Raw genomic sequence first — 14,994 nt, 5'->3', positions numbered from 1 at the left:
TTGAATTATTGTGCATAATAAACCTTTGCTACAGTAAGAGAACAGTTTTTGATATAGTTTAGTATAGCATGGTCATAATGATGATTGTATTTCAAGACAAACTAATCTATATTGAATCTGTATTTTTGTGAATTAAAAACCATTAGCATAGTTACAAAATTTCTTTTCATTTTTTGGTAGTGAAATGAGTGAACAGCAGAGCCGAAACTAACATGTTAGAGTAAAATCTGAACGGTATCCTCGCTTTGATTTGCTGTAAGTTAATTTGGCGCATAGCTGCAACAAATGAATTTGCTATGGAATTTGCGTTTCGACTTCGTCTCATTAGAATCCGACACTACTGGATCCATAGCTATTTTTGCTATAGGTTTTGTACTCTTCACCCGCAAATATAGTTTTACCCAATTTTCTTCTTAATGGAGAAAATGGGTTTCTACTAAAACTTTTCTCCTTACGGAGAAATATAGCAGAGTGATAGTGTGCAACTCATAGTTAGCGTTCACTATGAAAGACCCTTTAATCGCATTATTACACATTGATAGGTTTGTCCCTCCCCTAGGCTGATTAGATTGACGGTAGTACCTTCAAGCAATATTACATGTATCTGTAAAAATAAACCTAGTGCATCAATTTGGTGTTAGTTTTGTTATACAGGGTGTTTGATTCGTGGTTAAGGACCTATTGAGGGGTGATTGACTGTCATATTGGGAAAAAATCGTTCTACACGTTACTAAGTTATTGAACTTTTTGTGTTAAAAACTTAGCTATCTTAAAATACCTCTAGCTCATAAAGTATACTTTGTATTTCAAATCTTTTAGGTCCATTGGATAGATGAAAAAATTTTCCATTGAATGATAACCTCAGCTGATAAGGTTAAGTAACCTTTTTAAAGTAATTTATTTAAAATTTAACAATTTTGATTGATTTTTCGTTCATTTCTCGAAAATCTAAATAGTTAACAGCATCATTTTAATAATTCAGATTGTTAGTCTTGAAGAGCTGCATGTGTTTGGGTTATTGAACTTGGATATTTTTATCTCATTTTCACTAATACTAGCTCTAATTGAAAAAGTATGGCACTTATTGTCCCTTTTCTTCTTTTCATTCGAAAGCCAGGAAAATTTTGTAGAGAAAAATGTCTTAATATCTTTCAGTTAAGTGAATTTATTATCCTTTTAGAAGTAAATTAGTTTAAAGTTAGTGTTATTATTAATTTTTTTGGTTATTTCCTTAAAATAATAAATAATAAACATCACCATCATTATCATGGAATTAATGCATCTTAGCAAGTTCTACAATTCTTCCTTTGACTCCAATCAATCATGTCTTTTTGTTTTGAAGCAAAATCGTTTTTGTCACATCGTTTTATATGCACAAAAAAGATTTCGAATCCATTACATTTGTGGTGAGGTCATACTGCGTTATCTATTAAATTGCAGCGAAATGTAAAGCGATAGGGATAAAGTTTCAAATAAATATAGAGAATGCTAAGGGGTACCAAATGAACAATAGTTACGATAAATTTAGTTGATTAATAATTATAATAAATACAAAACTCTCCAAAAAACGCTAATTTTTATTATATTATTACTAAAAAGTCATTTAGTGCACTTAACTAAAAGATATTTGTACATACATCGAAAGGAAATTTTCTGAGCTTTGCTATGAAACCTTGGAAATAACGAAATAAACCATATTTGTTAGATTGTAGTCTTTTATGCACTTGCAAATCGATTACAGGAAAAGTTTAGCACCGTGAACCGGGGTGACTTTGATCATCGGGGTGACTTTGATCATTCGAAACTTTTTTCGTAGATCGCTTATTAAACCAGAATAGTCTACCGAATCATTTCAATTTGAAATGATGTTTACTCTAAACTTATAAAATACTGATTTGTTATACTTTTTGAGTATATTGTTCGGTTTTTGGGTACAAAAACTACAAAAAACCGAAATTTGACTTTACCCGATTTTTACGAAGCTTCGTAAAGTGTCTATTTTTTATAAAACAAATATCAGATTTGAGCAAGAGTAATAAATTACAAGCGAGTTTTTATTTTCCTTTAGATTGGGATATGCTAAATTTAGTTGTAAGAGTTTGTTTATTTTTACTACACTTTTTGTGAAACTAGTTGTCAATTATTTCAAAGTATTTTAAGCTATAATTCGCAACATTTTTTTATTGTTCAATATTCCTACGTGTTAAAATGGATGAAACTTTTTGAACATTGGTAAAACACTGAAACAAAACAATTTTAGCCGTTTTAAAGGTTTTCAGAATCTTTTATTCTAGTTGGACACAAATTATACGAATTTTGGTTACTCGAATTTTACAGTACATTGAAATCTCCGTATAATACCAATTAACATCTATTTAACAATGAGTATCTTTCCAGAATTAGTTCAAACAAACATTTGAATGAAAAACATTGACATCAATAACATAATGTGGGTGAACATGCAGGTTATCAAAGTCACCCCGGAACACGAAAACGAACTTCAACTTGAAAGAGGACAATTTTAAGTAAAACCATCCAATCTTGTTCTCCATACATCAGTACATGGTTTAAAAATATTAAACTTGAAATAAATGTGTTGCGTCTAAAAATATGTAATGATTACTTCGAAAAGTGATCAATGTCACCCCGGTTTACGGTAATGAAATTACAAAGAAACGTAAAGAGACAGGAATATGATGTTGAAGAACAAATTATGAATCGTCCTGAAACCCAACTTTTGGGTAATAGATATTGCTATAATCCTAATTCATTATTTTCAGAAAATCAACAAAAACCTCATCAAAAACATTAACTTTTAACTACTTTACAACTAAAAGGTAATTAAAACTAATTAACTGGAAGATATGAGGACACCATTCCATAGGAAATTTTCTCAACTTTCCAATGGAACTAAAAGATTTAAAATACAAAGTATGCTTATCGAATTTGATATATTTTAAGATAAATAAGTTTATTACACAAAAAGTTCAATAACTCTGTAACCGTTGAGATTTGATGGTATGTGTAGAACGATTTTTTTCTCCAAATATGATAGTCAATCACCCCTTAATAATGAACCAAACACCCTTTATAGTCTAACTGGCAGCAAGTTGGTGTCAGTTACTGACGAGTGGAACACGAAACATTCAAATCCAACTTTTTTTTCCGGTAGTGCTTATTTTATACCGGTTATATTGCGCTTCAGTTATATATTATTCAAACGTTCGTGGAGAATGAAACCAATGTATAGTTTTCATTTCATTTCTATAAAAATAATAATAATAAAATTTATTACAAAATCCTATCTATTTTGATAAATGTCTCGAGATTGTATAGGTAATCGATTTTCATTATATTGTATAGTTCTGTCATGTCATGTTTCGTCGGAATTATGAAACAAGGAATAATTAAATCGTTCTAATGCTGTTTGATTCAATTGAACATAGGCAATACTTCGACTGACCGGAGCTTGTTGCTTACATTAAGTTGCTTCTTTTACGAACCAAGCATTTCCAAATTAATTTAACAAACGATAAATCCATCATAAACTCTCGGCAGCCAGTTGCCCAGAGCAATAAACACATGATAACACTTCTGAGAGTTACATAGATCGTATCACTTAACAAGGTGAATCCAGACTTGTGTAACTCTTTAAGGTAATTTGGGGAGAGATGCCACACATTTTTAAAAATCGATCCTGCATTAAAGTAAACTATTCAATAATTGATGAAATCATTTTTATCAATTGCGACAAGTTTCTGAAATACTGTGAAATGGTTTTTGGAAAGAAAAAAAATCATATAATTTCCATGAACATTTTACAAAAAAGGTCATTGCGGGTGAGACGACGCACTGTCGTGAACAAAAGTATTTTTTGGCTCTCATTGATGTTTTTGTGAATTAGTGTCTTCAGCTGCGTTTCATTAGGTTTGATTAAACCTATAAATCGGCTAGCACCTTTACTTTTCTTAAGGGGGTACTACCATTTCCAGAAACATTTTTTTATTTAATATTTTAAAAATATTTTTCTTTCTCAACATTGTGAAACGGTTAAGTTGGAGCAATTTAATTCAGGGCACTATTTATCTATATGTTTGTACGAGCGATATACATATCTATGTGTTGGTAGCAGTTCCTTAAAAGCACTGTTTGGCTGTTTCTCCCAATAAATATATACAACTTAGGTTTGTTCTTGAAAGATCCATTTTGAAAAAGCATCAATTCGTTAAAATTTTCGCTTTTATCTCAATATTGACATCACTACAAATCAATGCGTTCACAAAAATTAGTGCCTGAAACTTTAAAGAATAAACCGAAGTAACTAATACTTAGATACATATCACCAGTTTAAATATATAGATAAATAGACTCATAATCCTATATGTCACTGTGTTAGGTCCGTTAGTTTGTGGATATACTTTATTAAGAACCTATACCTGACGCAAATGATCATTTAATGATATTCCGAGGTGAAAAAAATACATGTTAGCTATGCATCCTCTTCCATTGAGTGCGGCATCTCACCCGCAATTTTGATGCGGCATCTCTCCCAATTGTAGGGGAGAGATGCCGCACGACGCCATTTTCCTCTAAAATTATGGATGATCGTGCTCATGATCACAATGCCTTCTACAAAGTCCAAAAAAAATCGAGCAATTTAAAAAAACGAAATTTTAATGAGGTGCTGAAAAATTTTCGGCACTCCGTGATGCAATGCAATGATTTTGTGCGTTCAAAATCATTAATAAAATTTTCGTCCCTGAAGTTTTTCGTTATTCGGAAGATGAACCCGAGCTGTCTTGAGGCCTTATCTACGATGTATGAATTATGTAATTTGAACGTTAATGCCGAATCCATGATGACTCCGAGATCCTTGATGTGAGAGTGTCTTGGAATACTCGAGTCGAAGTAATGTTAGTTAAACTAAGTCGGATGGCGTTTTCGCGTGAACGTAGCAGTTTATCATTTACTTGGGTTTAACACCATTCTGTTAAGATCACACCACGTACTAAAGCTCTCCAGCTTCCTCTGATGATGCTCGGCATCGGTTTTATCCAGTATTTGTCGAAAAAAAAAATCATGTCGTCGGGGGTTCTTGTAATGTGATATTGAGGTCATTAATATAGAGCAGGAATATCACTGGACCGAGATGGCTTCCTTGTGGGATGCCGTATGTAGCGTAGAATGGTGCAGATAGACCAATGCTGTTTCTTTCTCGCACTCAAAAGCACATGAGAATATGCTACCGACCACACGGATATAGACACGCATTATTACACGCAAACTACCAACGAACGTGCTAGTAATCGAGACATATAAACGCCCAGTGTGTGAAACGTGAAATTGTGCAAATTTAGGTTATTCCCCGATTCGGTCGAACTGTGTTGCTGTTGAATTTTCCGAATGTCCGGTACGACCATCGATTCGTGAAGTAGGGCAATTGTTGATGGTGAACATGAAACACAACATGGCAGTAGTTAATGTTGTGCAATTTCATCTACGTCAAGAGGTACTGATTATGTTCAAAAAAATAAACCAAGCAGAATCAATTGCTACGTAGAACAACTTGAAACACGTTGTCGAATGTAATGACATTTTATACAGCATCCCAACATACATAGACAATGTCACTTTTGAAGTTAGGCTACATGACCCGTACCAAACCCGCAGCTACCAAACATGAGTTATGTCAAAATACGGAGAAGTGGATACCGTTCAGGAAGACACTTGAAAAAACTTCTTCCCGGATCTTCGAAACGGAGTGCGTGTGGTGAGAACGCGTCCGACAAAACCTATCCCATCCTACCTGACCATCCAATGCAAATCATTCCAAGGTGTCGCATATAGTCAGCGAACCAAACTAGAATCTCGCACAATAAACAGCATGAAAGCAGTACTGATGGTTACGTGGACGTGAACGACAACACAAGAGAAGGAAGATAGACTGACCACCAAGTTGCAGAGGATCAGTCGATTTTTGCCTAATAACTTTTTCCAAAATCGTCGAATCGTTTTGCGGTCTTCTATACTTTATTTCCTTGATAAATTTCCTATAACAATATCACTTCGATTTAGTTTTAGGAAGCACTATGTAAACTTTAAACCATGGGCGCGAAAAAATAGTTTCACCGATCGAGCTTAGAATTTGCAGTTATTTTTGGACCCAGATGGAACCCAAAAAGTAGCTCGGAGCGAAATTTCATTTTTTTTCATATAACCATATCCCACTCTACTACCTACACATGCCCACGCGATCAAACTCGTTAACGTACAAACGGTTGAGCTATGCGCGATAGTACAACATTGGTCACAAACGCGAACATGCAATTGCGATCATTCACGCAAACACAAAAACGCACCTGTGAATAGATGAACTTTTTTACACCTACGAATTATTAAACACGATCTCAAGTACGATTATACGTACGCGCGTTCCCACGCAATCATGGATTCATCACGTCAGGAATCCCCTTGAGTCGGCGGTAGCAGCCTGGAACAGTTTCAAAAAAAAATCGCTCATATACACCAGACAACAAGTTTCAGGGACGACATGACCGGAAACTGTAGTGATATGAGGGAAGACACGCGCATCTAGTGTCAGAACCATACACCTAAATTAAGCATCTGATTCCAAGAATATACGCGAATATGTTTAAAAACAGTTTTAAAAAAGAATTTATACACGCGAAGTATAGTACACGTACGTATAGTACGCGCAAGGACACGCGACATACAAACGCTCGCGCGATCGAACATCGTTAACATATAATCGCTCGAGCCATTCACATTGATACACAAAACGAACATTCAATCGCGATAATTCATGCACAACTCCCGCCAAGTTTTGCGAACACAAAAACGCCTGATTTCGTGAACGCTATAGCACTTATGAACTGATTGACACGGTCTCAAGCGCGAAAAATAGTCCCTATGTCCGCATATCTGGACCGTGCAATGAATATCACAATCAGAACTCCAACCCGCTGCAATTGGTCTTCAATAGAGTTTTGGTGGGTGAAACTTCCCGTTTCTTCTGCAATTGTAGTAAGGGTTTCTGACAGGGAGCCCTTTCGAGACCCAAGCTCTTCAGCTCTAGTAGAACAACTCTCGTGTGTATCATATTTCGTAGTGAAATTTATGGGATACGGCACGAGTTGATAGATCGTGGAATACTAGTGGTAACGGTGTTGGCTGTGTGATCAAAATGCGTGCCACGGCCAACAGATACGCACAAATATTTCCAAGTATAATTCACTGATACTCCCAGCTTCTCTGTATGACCAGCAAGTATAGAATTCTGTCTTCAATACTCGAATGCATGTTATTGGAAAATGGGGAATGGCGAAGACGTATTTATCAAGAGATCCACTAAGTATGCAAAGTTGAAGGGCTAGGGGTAATATGCTGGTCATGTAGCACGAATTATGAAAGAGGGGCAAATGAAGTGATGTTCGGTGGAAACGTTGGAAGAAGTTATTTGCAATCAGGAAAAATGGTAACTGAGAAGGAAACAGGAGAGTGACGGCCCATTCTGGGAATCCACAATGTATTCGAACTATTGCGTTTCAACATTTGGTTCGTGCGACCTTTAGGTTGAACCCAATTATTAGTTTGAACGGATTGATAGCTGGTTCGTTTAGGATAACGCAATAATCCATTGTAAAGGGTGTTCCACATCATGTTGCATCACGGAATTTCTCTTGAAAATTTAGGTAGAAGTAGATTAGACTGTATTGTTCACACTGTATTTTTATCGTTGTCAGTTTTTCGAAAATTGGAATAAAATGGCGCTTAAAGCGAACTGATTTTGCACAAGCACCTGGAAAATTCTCAACTCTCTCATCGGGACATCGGAAAACGACTCGTTACTACCAAACTCTGAGCATCGAACGGAAGGAGAAATGCGATCAGAATGGATGTTCTATTAGTGATCAGGCTTCTAATTCTAATTCTAAATTCTTTTTTAAAGCGTGTAGTGAAAGCGTTTAAGCGGAATTGCAATGCTTCGGTCAGGGATGTTGCCAAAAAGTTGAATATGTTCAAATCTTTCGTTCGGAGAGCAAAGGACCGGGATGAACGAAGCCTCATTGTCTCATCGTGGATGATGAGACTTACGTAAAGGCGGACTTCCGACAGCTTCCGGGCCTACTGTTCCTCAACGCCCAGCACAAGTTTGATGTTCCGGAGGAAGTAAGGAAGCAGAAGCTTTCAAAGATTGCTAAAAAATACAGGATTTGGCGAGTGATCTGCTCATGTGGCAAACGGAGTGCGCTGTTGGTGATTAGCGGGACTGTAAACGGGGAGATTTACCTCAAGAAGTGTCAACAGAAACGTCGATTTACTCTGTTGACCAAAACATGAGGTCATGGAGTGGTACGAAGCCAACCCAATGACATGACCCCACCCCACAACGCACCGGAACTAAGGCCCATCGTAAAATACTAGGCAATTATGAAGTAGGCACCACGGGTTATATTTTATTGTCTGAAAGTTTGAAAAGAATCGGTCCACTAGGTAATTTTCTACAGCGAACCTTTTTTTCCGTGATGGAATTTGATGTGGGACACCCTTTAATCACAGTCTGTGTCGAGTCACATCAGAAGACAACGGTCAAGATAATCACTCTACTTTTATCTTTTGTGTATTGTCTGAAGAATAAAAGAAACCATTACCTTCAATCTTGACGTCATGATTTATTGATAGGAGTGAGTAGCAAAGCGTTACGTTCCGGTGGTATAGTTATTGATTGCCGGTCTTTTCATGTTATACGCGATGTGGACGTTTCACTGAATATGAAATTAATGTTCCTGATAACGTTCAACAAATTGGCCCAGAATATTTTTGCATAATAATCTAAAACATGTGGTTCAAATTATCACGTGCCAGTTCCATAATCACGCGGAACATTACAGAAAACCCTACTCAGAAAAAACTAAGGAAAACTCGTCTAAGAAAGTTTGGTCCAATTCAAATTTTACAGTACCCGAACAACAAACAATAACATAATTTGTGGTTGCTTTTCAGACAATAATTACAACTGCAAAAGTTGAATCAAGTACCTCCCGACCAACAGCCAGCAACATCATTGAAGAAATTCAAGACGTGACCTGTAACCTGCAAGGTAGAACATCTGATTACAAGCATCGAAGTAGCATTGAAAGATGACGCGATGGACGTGCTAGCTAACTAAATAGACTTAAAAGTCTCCCAAGATACGGTTAACGAGGAAGCTAATATTTCTCCATCTCGGAAAAAGGTCTCCACGCGCAATGGCAAGTCATATGCACGACCATTAATACTTGCAGTTTTATTTTAATGTTTTACATGTTGTAAATGTATAAAAGAACAACGGCTTCGCCAAGCTGGTTCAAATAAACGAATTATACAATAGACATTGTAACTCATTCTTTATTGAATTACGTTATTACTACAACACCGTTGCTTTATGAAAATCGTTGCTCTTCACAACATTATGTGGAAACCTGAGTTAATCCCCATCCCCTCTATAGGAAAACCTGCCTACAAATTTGCTATTGTTGCACATAAATTATCACCCAGCTTCTCTTTTTAGCTTATTTCTGCTTTTAGTCGTGGCTAGTAACTGTTTCGAAAATACCGCGACTCAGTGATTTGCATTTGTTGCATCACAACTCAACAAACCGGTTCTATGGTAATCCACTAAACGATATAAAAAGAGTTTCTGATGTAATATATGACATCAATTTTGGTCGTTGGAGGGGGGGGCAGCATTCTCGGGATCTTCAAATGCTCTCTTCCAGTGATCGCTTCGCATAATATTTCGAGTTCTGGTCCAGCCAGAACATGACATCATCTTTTTGATGGCGCCGATGGTTGAGTGGTAGGCGTGACCTCCACCTATCCCAGTTGGTCTAGGTTTAATCCCAGACGAGGACGTTGAGATTTTTCTGAGGTGAAAAAATCTGTGGTCACGTCTTCCTTCAGAAGAGAAGTAAATCCGATGGTCCCGGTCCATAAGTTGATGGGTCGATATCTAGTTACTAACAAATATCCTTCTCCCGTGATACTTGTGGAGTGCGCAGTAGTATATACGATCTCTAGCAAAAGAAAGTATTGGACTAACATTCCTTCCCTTTCCTTCCGCGATCTACGGTGGGGCCTGGCCGGTGCCGCTATTGATCAATAAACACTTTAGGATTACCAGGAGTTGCACAATGTTTCGCTACTCCCAAGCATTATTATCTACTGATTCTCTGTGCAACTTCAGCTAGTCCATCGATAACGGAGTAGCAGCCAGGGCTGGTCGCACAAGCTCAAGCTCAAGAACATGACATCATCTTTCGGGTGGTGTTTTTTAATGAAGCTCGCAACTTCCGGGAACCACTTCGTGGTATACATCTCTCCGTTCACTGCAAGACCACGAAGAAAAGAGGACTTCTTTTGATATCCTCTTCTCACTGATTGTCAGTCACAAGAAAACCTTATTTGGGAAATTCGTGTAGGAGATGTACTTTACGTTCCTGCTCACCTTCTTCTTGGGGGACTTCAAATAGACTCTCTTCTGCCAGGCACTGTTGTCGAGGTACAACTCGTCGTCCATGAGCACAACCAAGTTGCGCTTCGCAGGAAAGACATCCTTGACGGTTAGCTTCAGTGGCCATTTGCGTTTCAGGCACGGGCGGTCTTGTCTTCCGTCCTCCGCTTGCGTGCTTGCTGCATTTTCCGGAGACGCAAAACAGTCGATGGCCGGAACCCGGCTTGTGTTCGGTATTCTCTCTTTTCTCCAGGAGCACCAAGATCGACACAAAGGGCGCCACGATGACGAACTTCTTCCAAGGCTGGCGGAACACTTTTTTCACGAGTGGGTAGTAAGATTCGGAGTGATTTTTACCCGCAGTGACGCAAGTTTCCGCAGCTTAGTACCAATTATTCCATTCTTTAAATTTACGTTGCATTAATTTTCCGTTCCCTCCGATACAACCTTCTTCTCACGGGTGCTGAAGTCCGCATGATAGAGTCGGCTAGTGAGAAGGTATCTTCAACGACCGACATCCCCTCAGGCTTAATGGAGGTCGATTAGAATATATATCCGATGGCAAAAATAATGCCGATTTGTCTTCTTGTTCATACAAATATCCATCTCATGCAACCTGCCCTTGAATGGCTTACTTCCGGACCAAAGATAAACCATTTAACATCTATGCGATATATGCGTGATATGACTAAATAACACTCGTCCGTGTACGATGAATATATTGTATACATACCTGCCCAGGAAGTAGAGATTAATGGTGTAGTCTGCGACAGGGGTCTTAATTGCGAAGTATGGGATTGGCTCTTTCTAGAACCTTTTGCTCCAGTCAGTGAAAATTCTGGTTTATGTTCAGCAAAAAATCGAGGAATATAAGAAAACAATTTATCTTCCATCAGCCTGATTTCGAGCCTTTCGCCGGAACTAGCCTTCCAAATTTTGTTCTTTTGAACGCAGCTCGTCTACCTGTTCGCCTTTTTGTACCGCGGGGCTTGAATTGCCATCGCTGCAACCAAGTGAGCCCTGTTGCAGAAACAAGGCACGGTGTGGATAATCCGGAGATAATCATGAAAAGTCTTCCTACTGTGGAGAGACTCCGCATGATCTCCTGACGTATTCCGCATATAAATCATGCGGGGAAAAATTGGAGCATTATTTTAAGGAACGCTCCAAGAAGAATCGCTAAAGAAGGCTATGCCACTGGCCACGACTAATTTCTACGCTCCCTTGTTCACTGAAGAGTAAGAGTCTGACCATCCCAGCGTAAGAATATATTCTAATGTGCCTATAAATTTTCGAAAGAGGAAACTTCTTCGTAAAGGCCTGAGCGTTTCGCTAGAAGGATGCTGGTACAAAACTAAAGTAAGTGGGTCCTGGTCTCGGGTGGGCAGCGATTTCTCAGAATTGTACGCGAAAAGATCCTATAAGTACTTTTTAATCGTCGAATCACCCAAATTTTTCCGATTATACGCAACGTTAGAAACGCAAATGAAAAACTTGATGAAAGCTGAAAAATGGAGTTATTGGCACCGGTACGTCGACGGATTAACGAGAGAAACAATATTTCGTCTGGTAGTTAGGAAATTTGGTACGAATTACATGATATATATCAATAGTTTTGCATACTGTTAACGAAGGTTACGAAACAAATATATAATAAAATAATGAATTGGGTTTATCTTACCAAATTTATTTGGATGCCCTGCACAGGTTCAGACTTCAAGCATCAGATTCTGCCTCATTCGCCGTTTAAGCCGGCGGTAGTTTTACGACCGCTGCATTCCAGGTCCGTCATTTTGCGCTGTATTTGTCAATCTCGATAAAGGGGCACTGGGATAAATCTAATGTCAGCCACTCCGGGGCCTGGATAGTTATCTTCCCACATCTCTGATCTAGGGGCGGCTTGATTGGAAAAGGGCTCCTTATTTAGTCTTACTATTTATAAATGTGTTGCACTATTCACTGGAGTCCTGAGAAAGGTATAGTAGAATCAGCGAGTTTCCTCAGAAAAGTGTCATACATGAAGGAAAGAGTTTCGAGTATTTGCACTCTCGATAACAGATGCCATATTCATGCCGCTCGCCTTGATGACGTCCTAATCGTGTAATAATCTTCAGAGTACAGGACTACAGCCGAGTTCACATTACATGTAGCCATTGTCGCTTCTACGAAGAAATCGTTCTTATATCAGTGAAAAGTTGTCACCGATAATTCTTCTGTCTTGCAGGATAGCTTGAACTCCATTTGTACACGGATAATTCCTTTTCCAATCGCAGAATATTGGAAAGGTAGTTCCTTTTGAATATTCTGCTGAGTATTTAATCCTGAGTTAGTCGAAAAATCACAAAACTTTTACAAAATTTACGCAGCGAAAATTTGTTGCATCCAACATGCATGGCTACTATGATCAAATATCCTGGAGTATCATTAACCAGACCGGACCAGATACTGGAAAAAATCAACCGGTGAGGTTAAGTAGCAGCACGTATCACGCCCAAAGTTGAAATCGAGCGCAATTGTCTTAGGTGCGGGTGCTCGTTCAGTGAGCCATTTGCGTGACTTTCGGAGGGTTAAACTACAATTAATACCTTTTCTACTAATCACGTTTTATTCTAAAGCGAAACGATTCTGAAATTGTGCCGATTGAAAGCATCCTAATTCTAAATTAGCATGACTTAAATTTTCAGTTTAGTATCATGACTTATAATTGTATTTTATTTAATAACCGCTTCATACAAAAATTGTACAATTCTAGAAATATTGCAAACGTATTCTTTTTTCTGAATGGCAGTAATTACACATTTGGTGTCATTCTAATGTATTTTCGATGAGAATGCAATTTCTACAAGAAAAAAAATATAGAAAAGGATATTCAATCCTTCTACCATTGTGAAGGTAGTAAAAACTGAAAATAAAATTTCCTGTTCCACCAACACGTTCACGGCAACTGTTACAACAATAGAGATAAATTTTATTCATGAGCACGTTCCACCCCATTACGGACTGTAAAAAAACGCTCCCTTTTCCGCGTTCAGCCTGTTCCGCAAGCCTTCCGTATATGGGACATCATAAATCGTCCCGTTAGACAAATCGCTTTAAAAACCATTTGACCGCAAAATCGCTTGTAGTAGCTGTGCCGGAAGTACCTTCCATTCTAAATTCACATCCACCATGTGACGCAAGGGGCTGCATGTAACTGCAATAAAAATTAATTCCTTTTTTGTTTTTCTTTCTGTCTCCCATCGCAGGTGGTGCCATCCACACTGGAAATGTTATGAAGATCAATTCCGTCCGAAAGGAGGACCGCGGTACGTACTACTGCGTGGCGGACAACAGCGTCAGTAAGGGCGACCGGCGTAACATCAACCTGGAGGTTGAATTCGCACCGGTAATCAGTGTACCGCGACCCCGTCTCAGCCAGGCCCTGCAGTACGACATGGATCTCGAGTGCCATGTGGAAGCCTACCCGTCACCGGCAATCGTTTGGGTCAAGGACGACGTTCAGCTGTCAAACAATCAGCACTACAGTACCTCCATTTTCGCAACGGCGGACGAGTTTACCGATACGACACTGCGTGTGATCACAATCGAAAAGCGACAGTATGGCGATTACTACTGTCGAGCAATTAACAAACTCGGACAAGCGGAAGCTAGGGTTGAACTGTTCGAATCGGTTATCCCGGTGTGTCCCCCGGCATGTGGTCAGACGTACTATGGCGGCGATGCTAGTTCGATAACAGCCTCGAGCTTCCTGCTGGTAGTGACAGTATTAGCGGCAATGTTCTAAGGATGGCTTTCGCTATCTCCCTCCGTAGGTGATTTTGATTAAAAATTAGGCCACGCCCCGAGTTTGCATTACAACGATAGAGCGAGATGGGGAAAAACAGAAAAAAATATTGATCGTACCTTACGGTGATATTCTTATCGGAATCAGAGTAGGCCTTCCCTTGTCGTCGTGTGCCTATGTAACGAATCATTTTTTTTCGAAAACGATTTTTTAGAAAATGATTTTCCTGAACGGGATTAGATCCCTCCGAGTAGGGTTTGAAAAATTACATTCCAGCCTTTTGAAAATGCGAAGAAAAGTTCAATAATTGTAACATAACAATAAGGCATAGCACTAGGATATAGACATAAGGTAAAAACAAAGACGAAACATCAAGCTATAGGATTACAATATTTTTGACAAAATCGAAGTAGGGAATCGAATTATTTGCAGAATAATCCCTCCACTTTAGCATGACGAGATCGCGATCGGGACGATTAAGTATTGAATCTCTGGTTAATAGAATCTAGTGCCGTCCAGAAGCAACCAGGTCTCTCATTTTATGTAACGGATATAATCAGTTATCACATTTACACACATATCGGAGTAACTGATAAGACTATAAGGTAGCCCAAAAATTTAAATTCCAACAACATGAAATAACAGCATTCCAAACTGGTAAGAGACAAACAATAAGGATAAATGTTTTATAACAAAA

General features: G+C 38.4%; 1 protein-coding gene across 1 annotated transcript in view; it reads left to right on the top strand.

Annotated features, from left to right (window-relative positions):
- Positions 1 to 14,994, top strand: part of LOC131690328 (lachesin) — a 51,631-nt gene extending 36,637 nt beyond the window's left edge. Inside the window, exon 2 of the mRNA XM_058976021.1 lies at positions 13,759 to 14,994. Within this exon, the coding sequence (XP_058832004.1) occupies positions 13,759 to 14,297 (539 nt within the window). The 3' untranslated portion in view covers positions 14,298 to 14,994. The remainder of the gene's footprint in view (positions 1 to 13,758) is intronic.

This window comes from Topomyia yanbarensis, chromosome 3 (genome assembly GCF_030247195.1).
Source record: "Topomyia yanbarensis strain Yona2022 chromosome 3, ASM3024719v1, whole genome shotgun sequence".
Lineage (NCBI taxonomy): Eukaryota > Metazoa > Arthropoda > Insecta > Diptera > Culicidae > Topomyia > Topomyia yanbarensis.
This window is presented reverse-complemented; position numbering and strand designations above follow the sequence as displayed.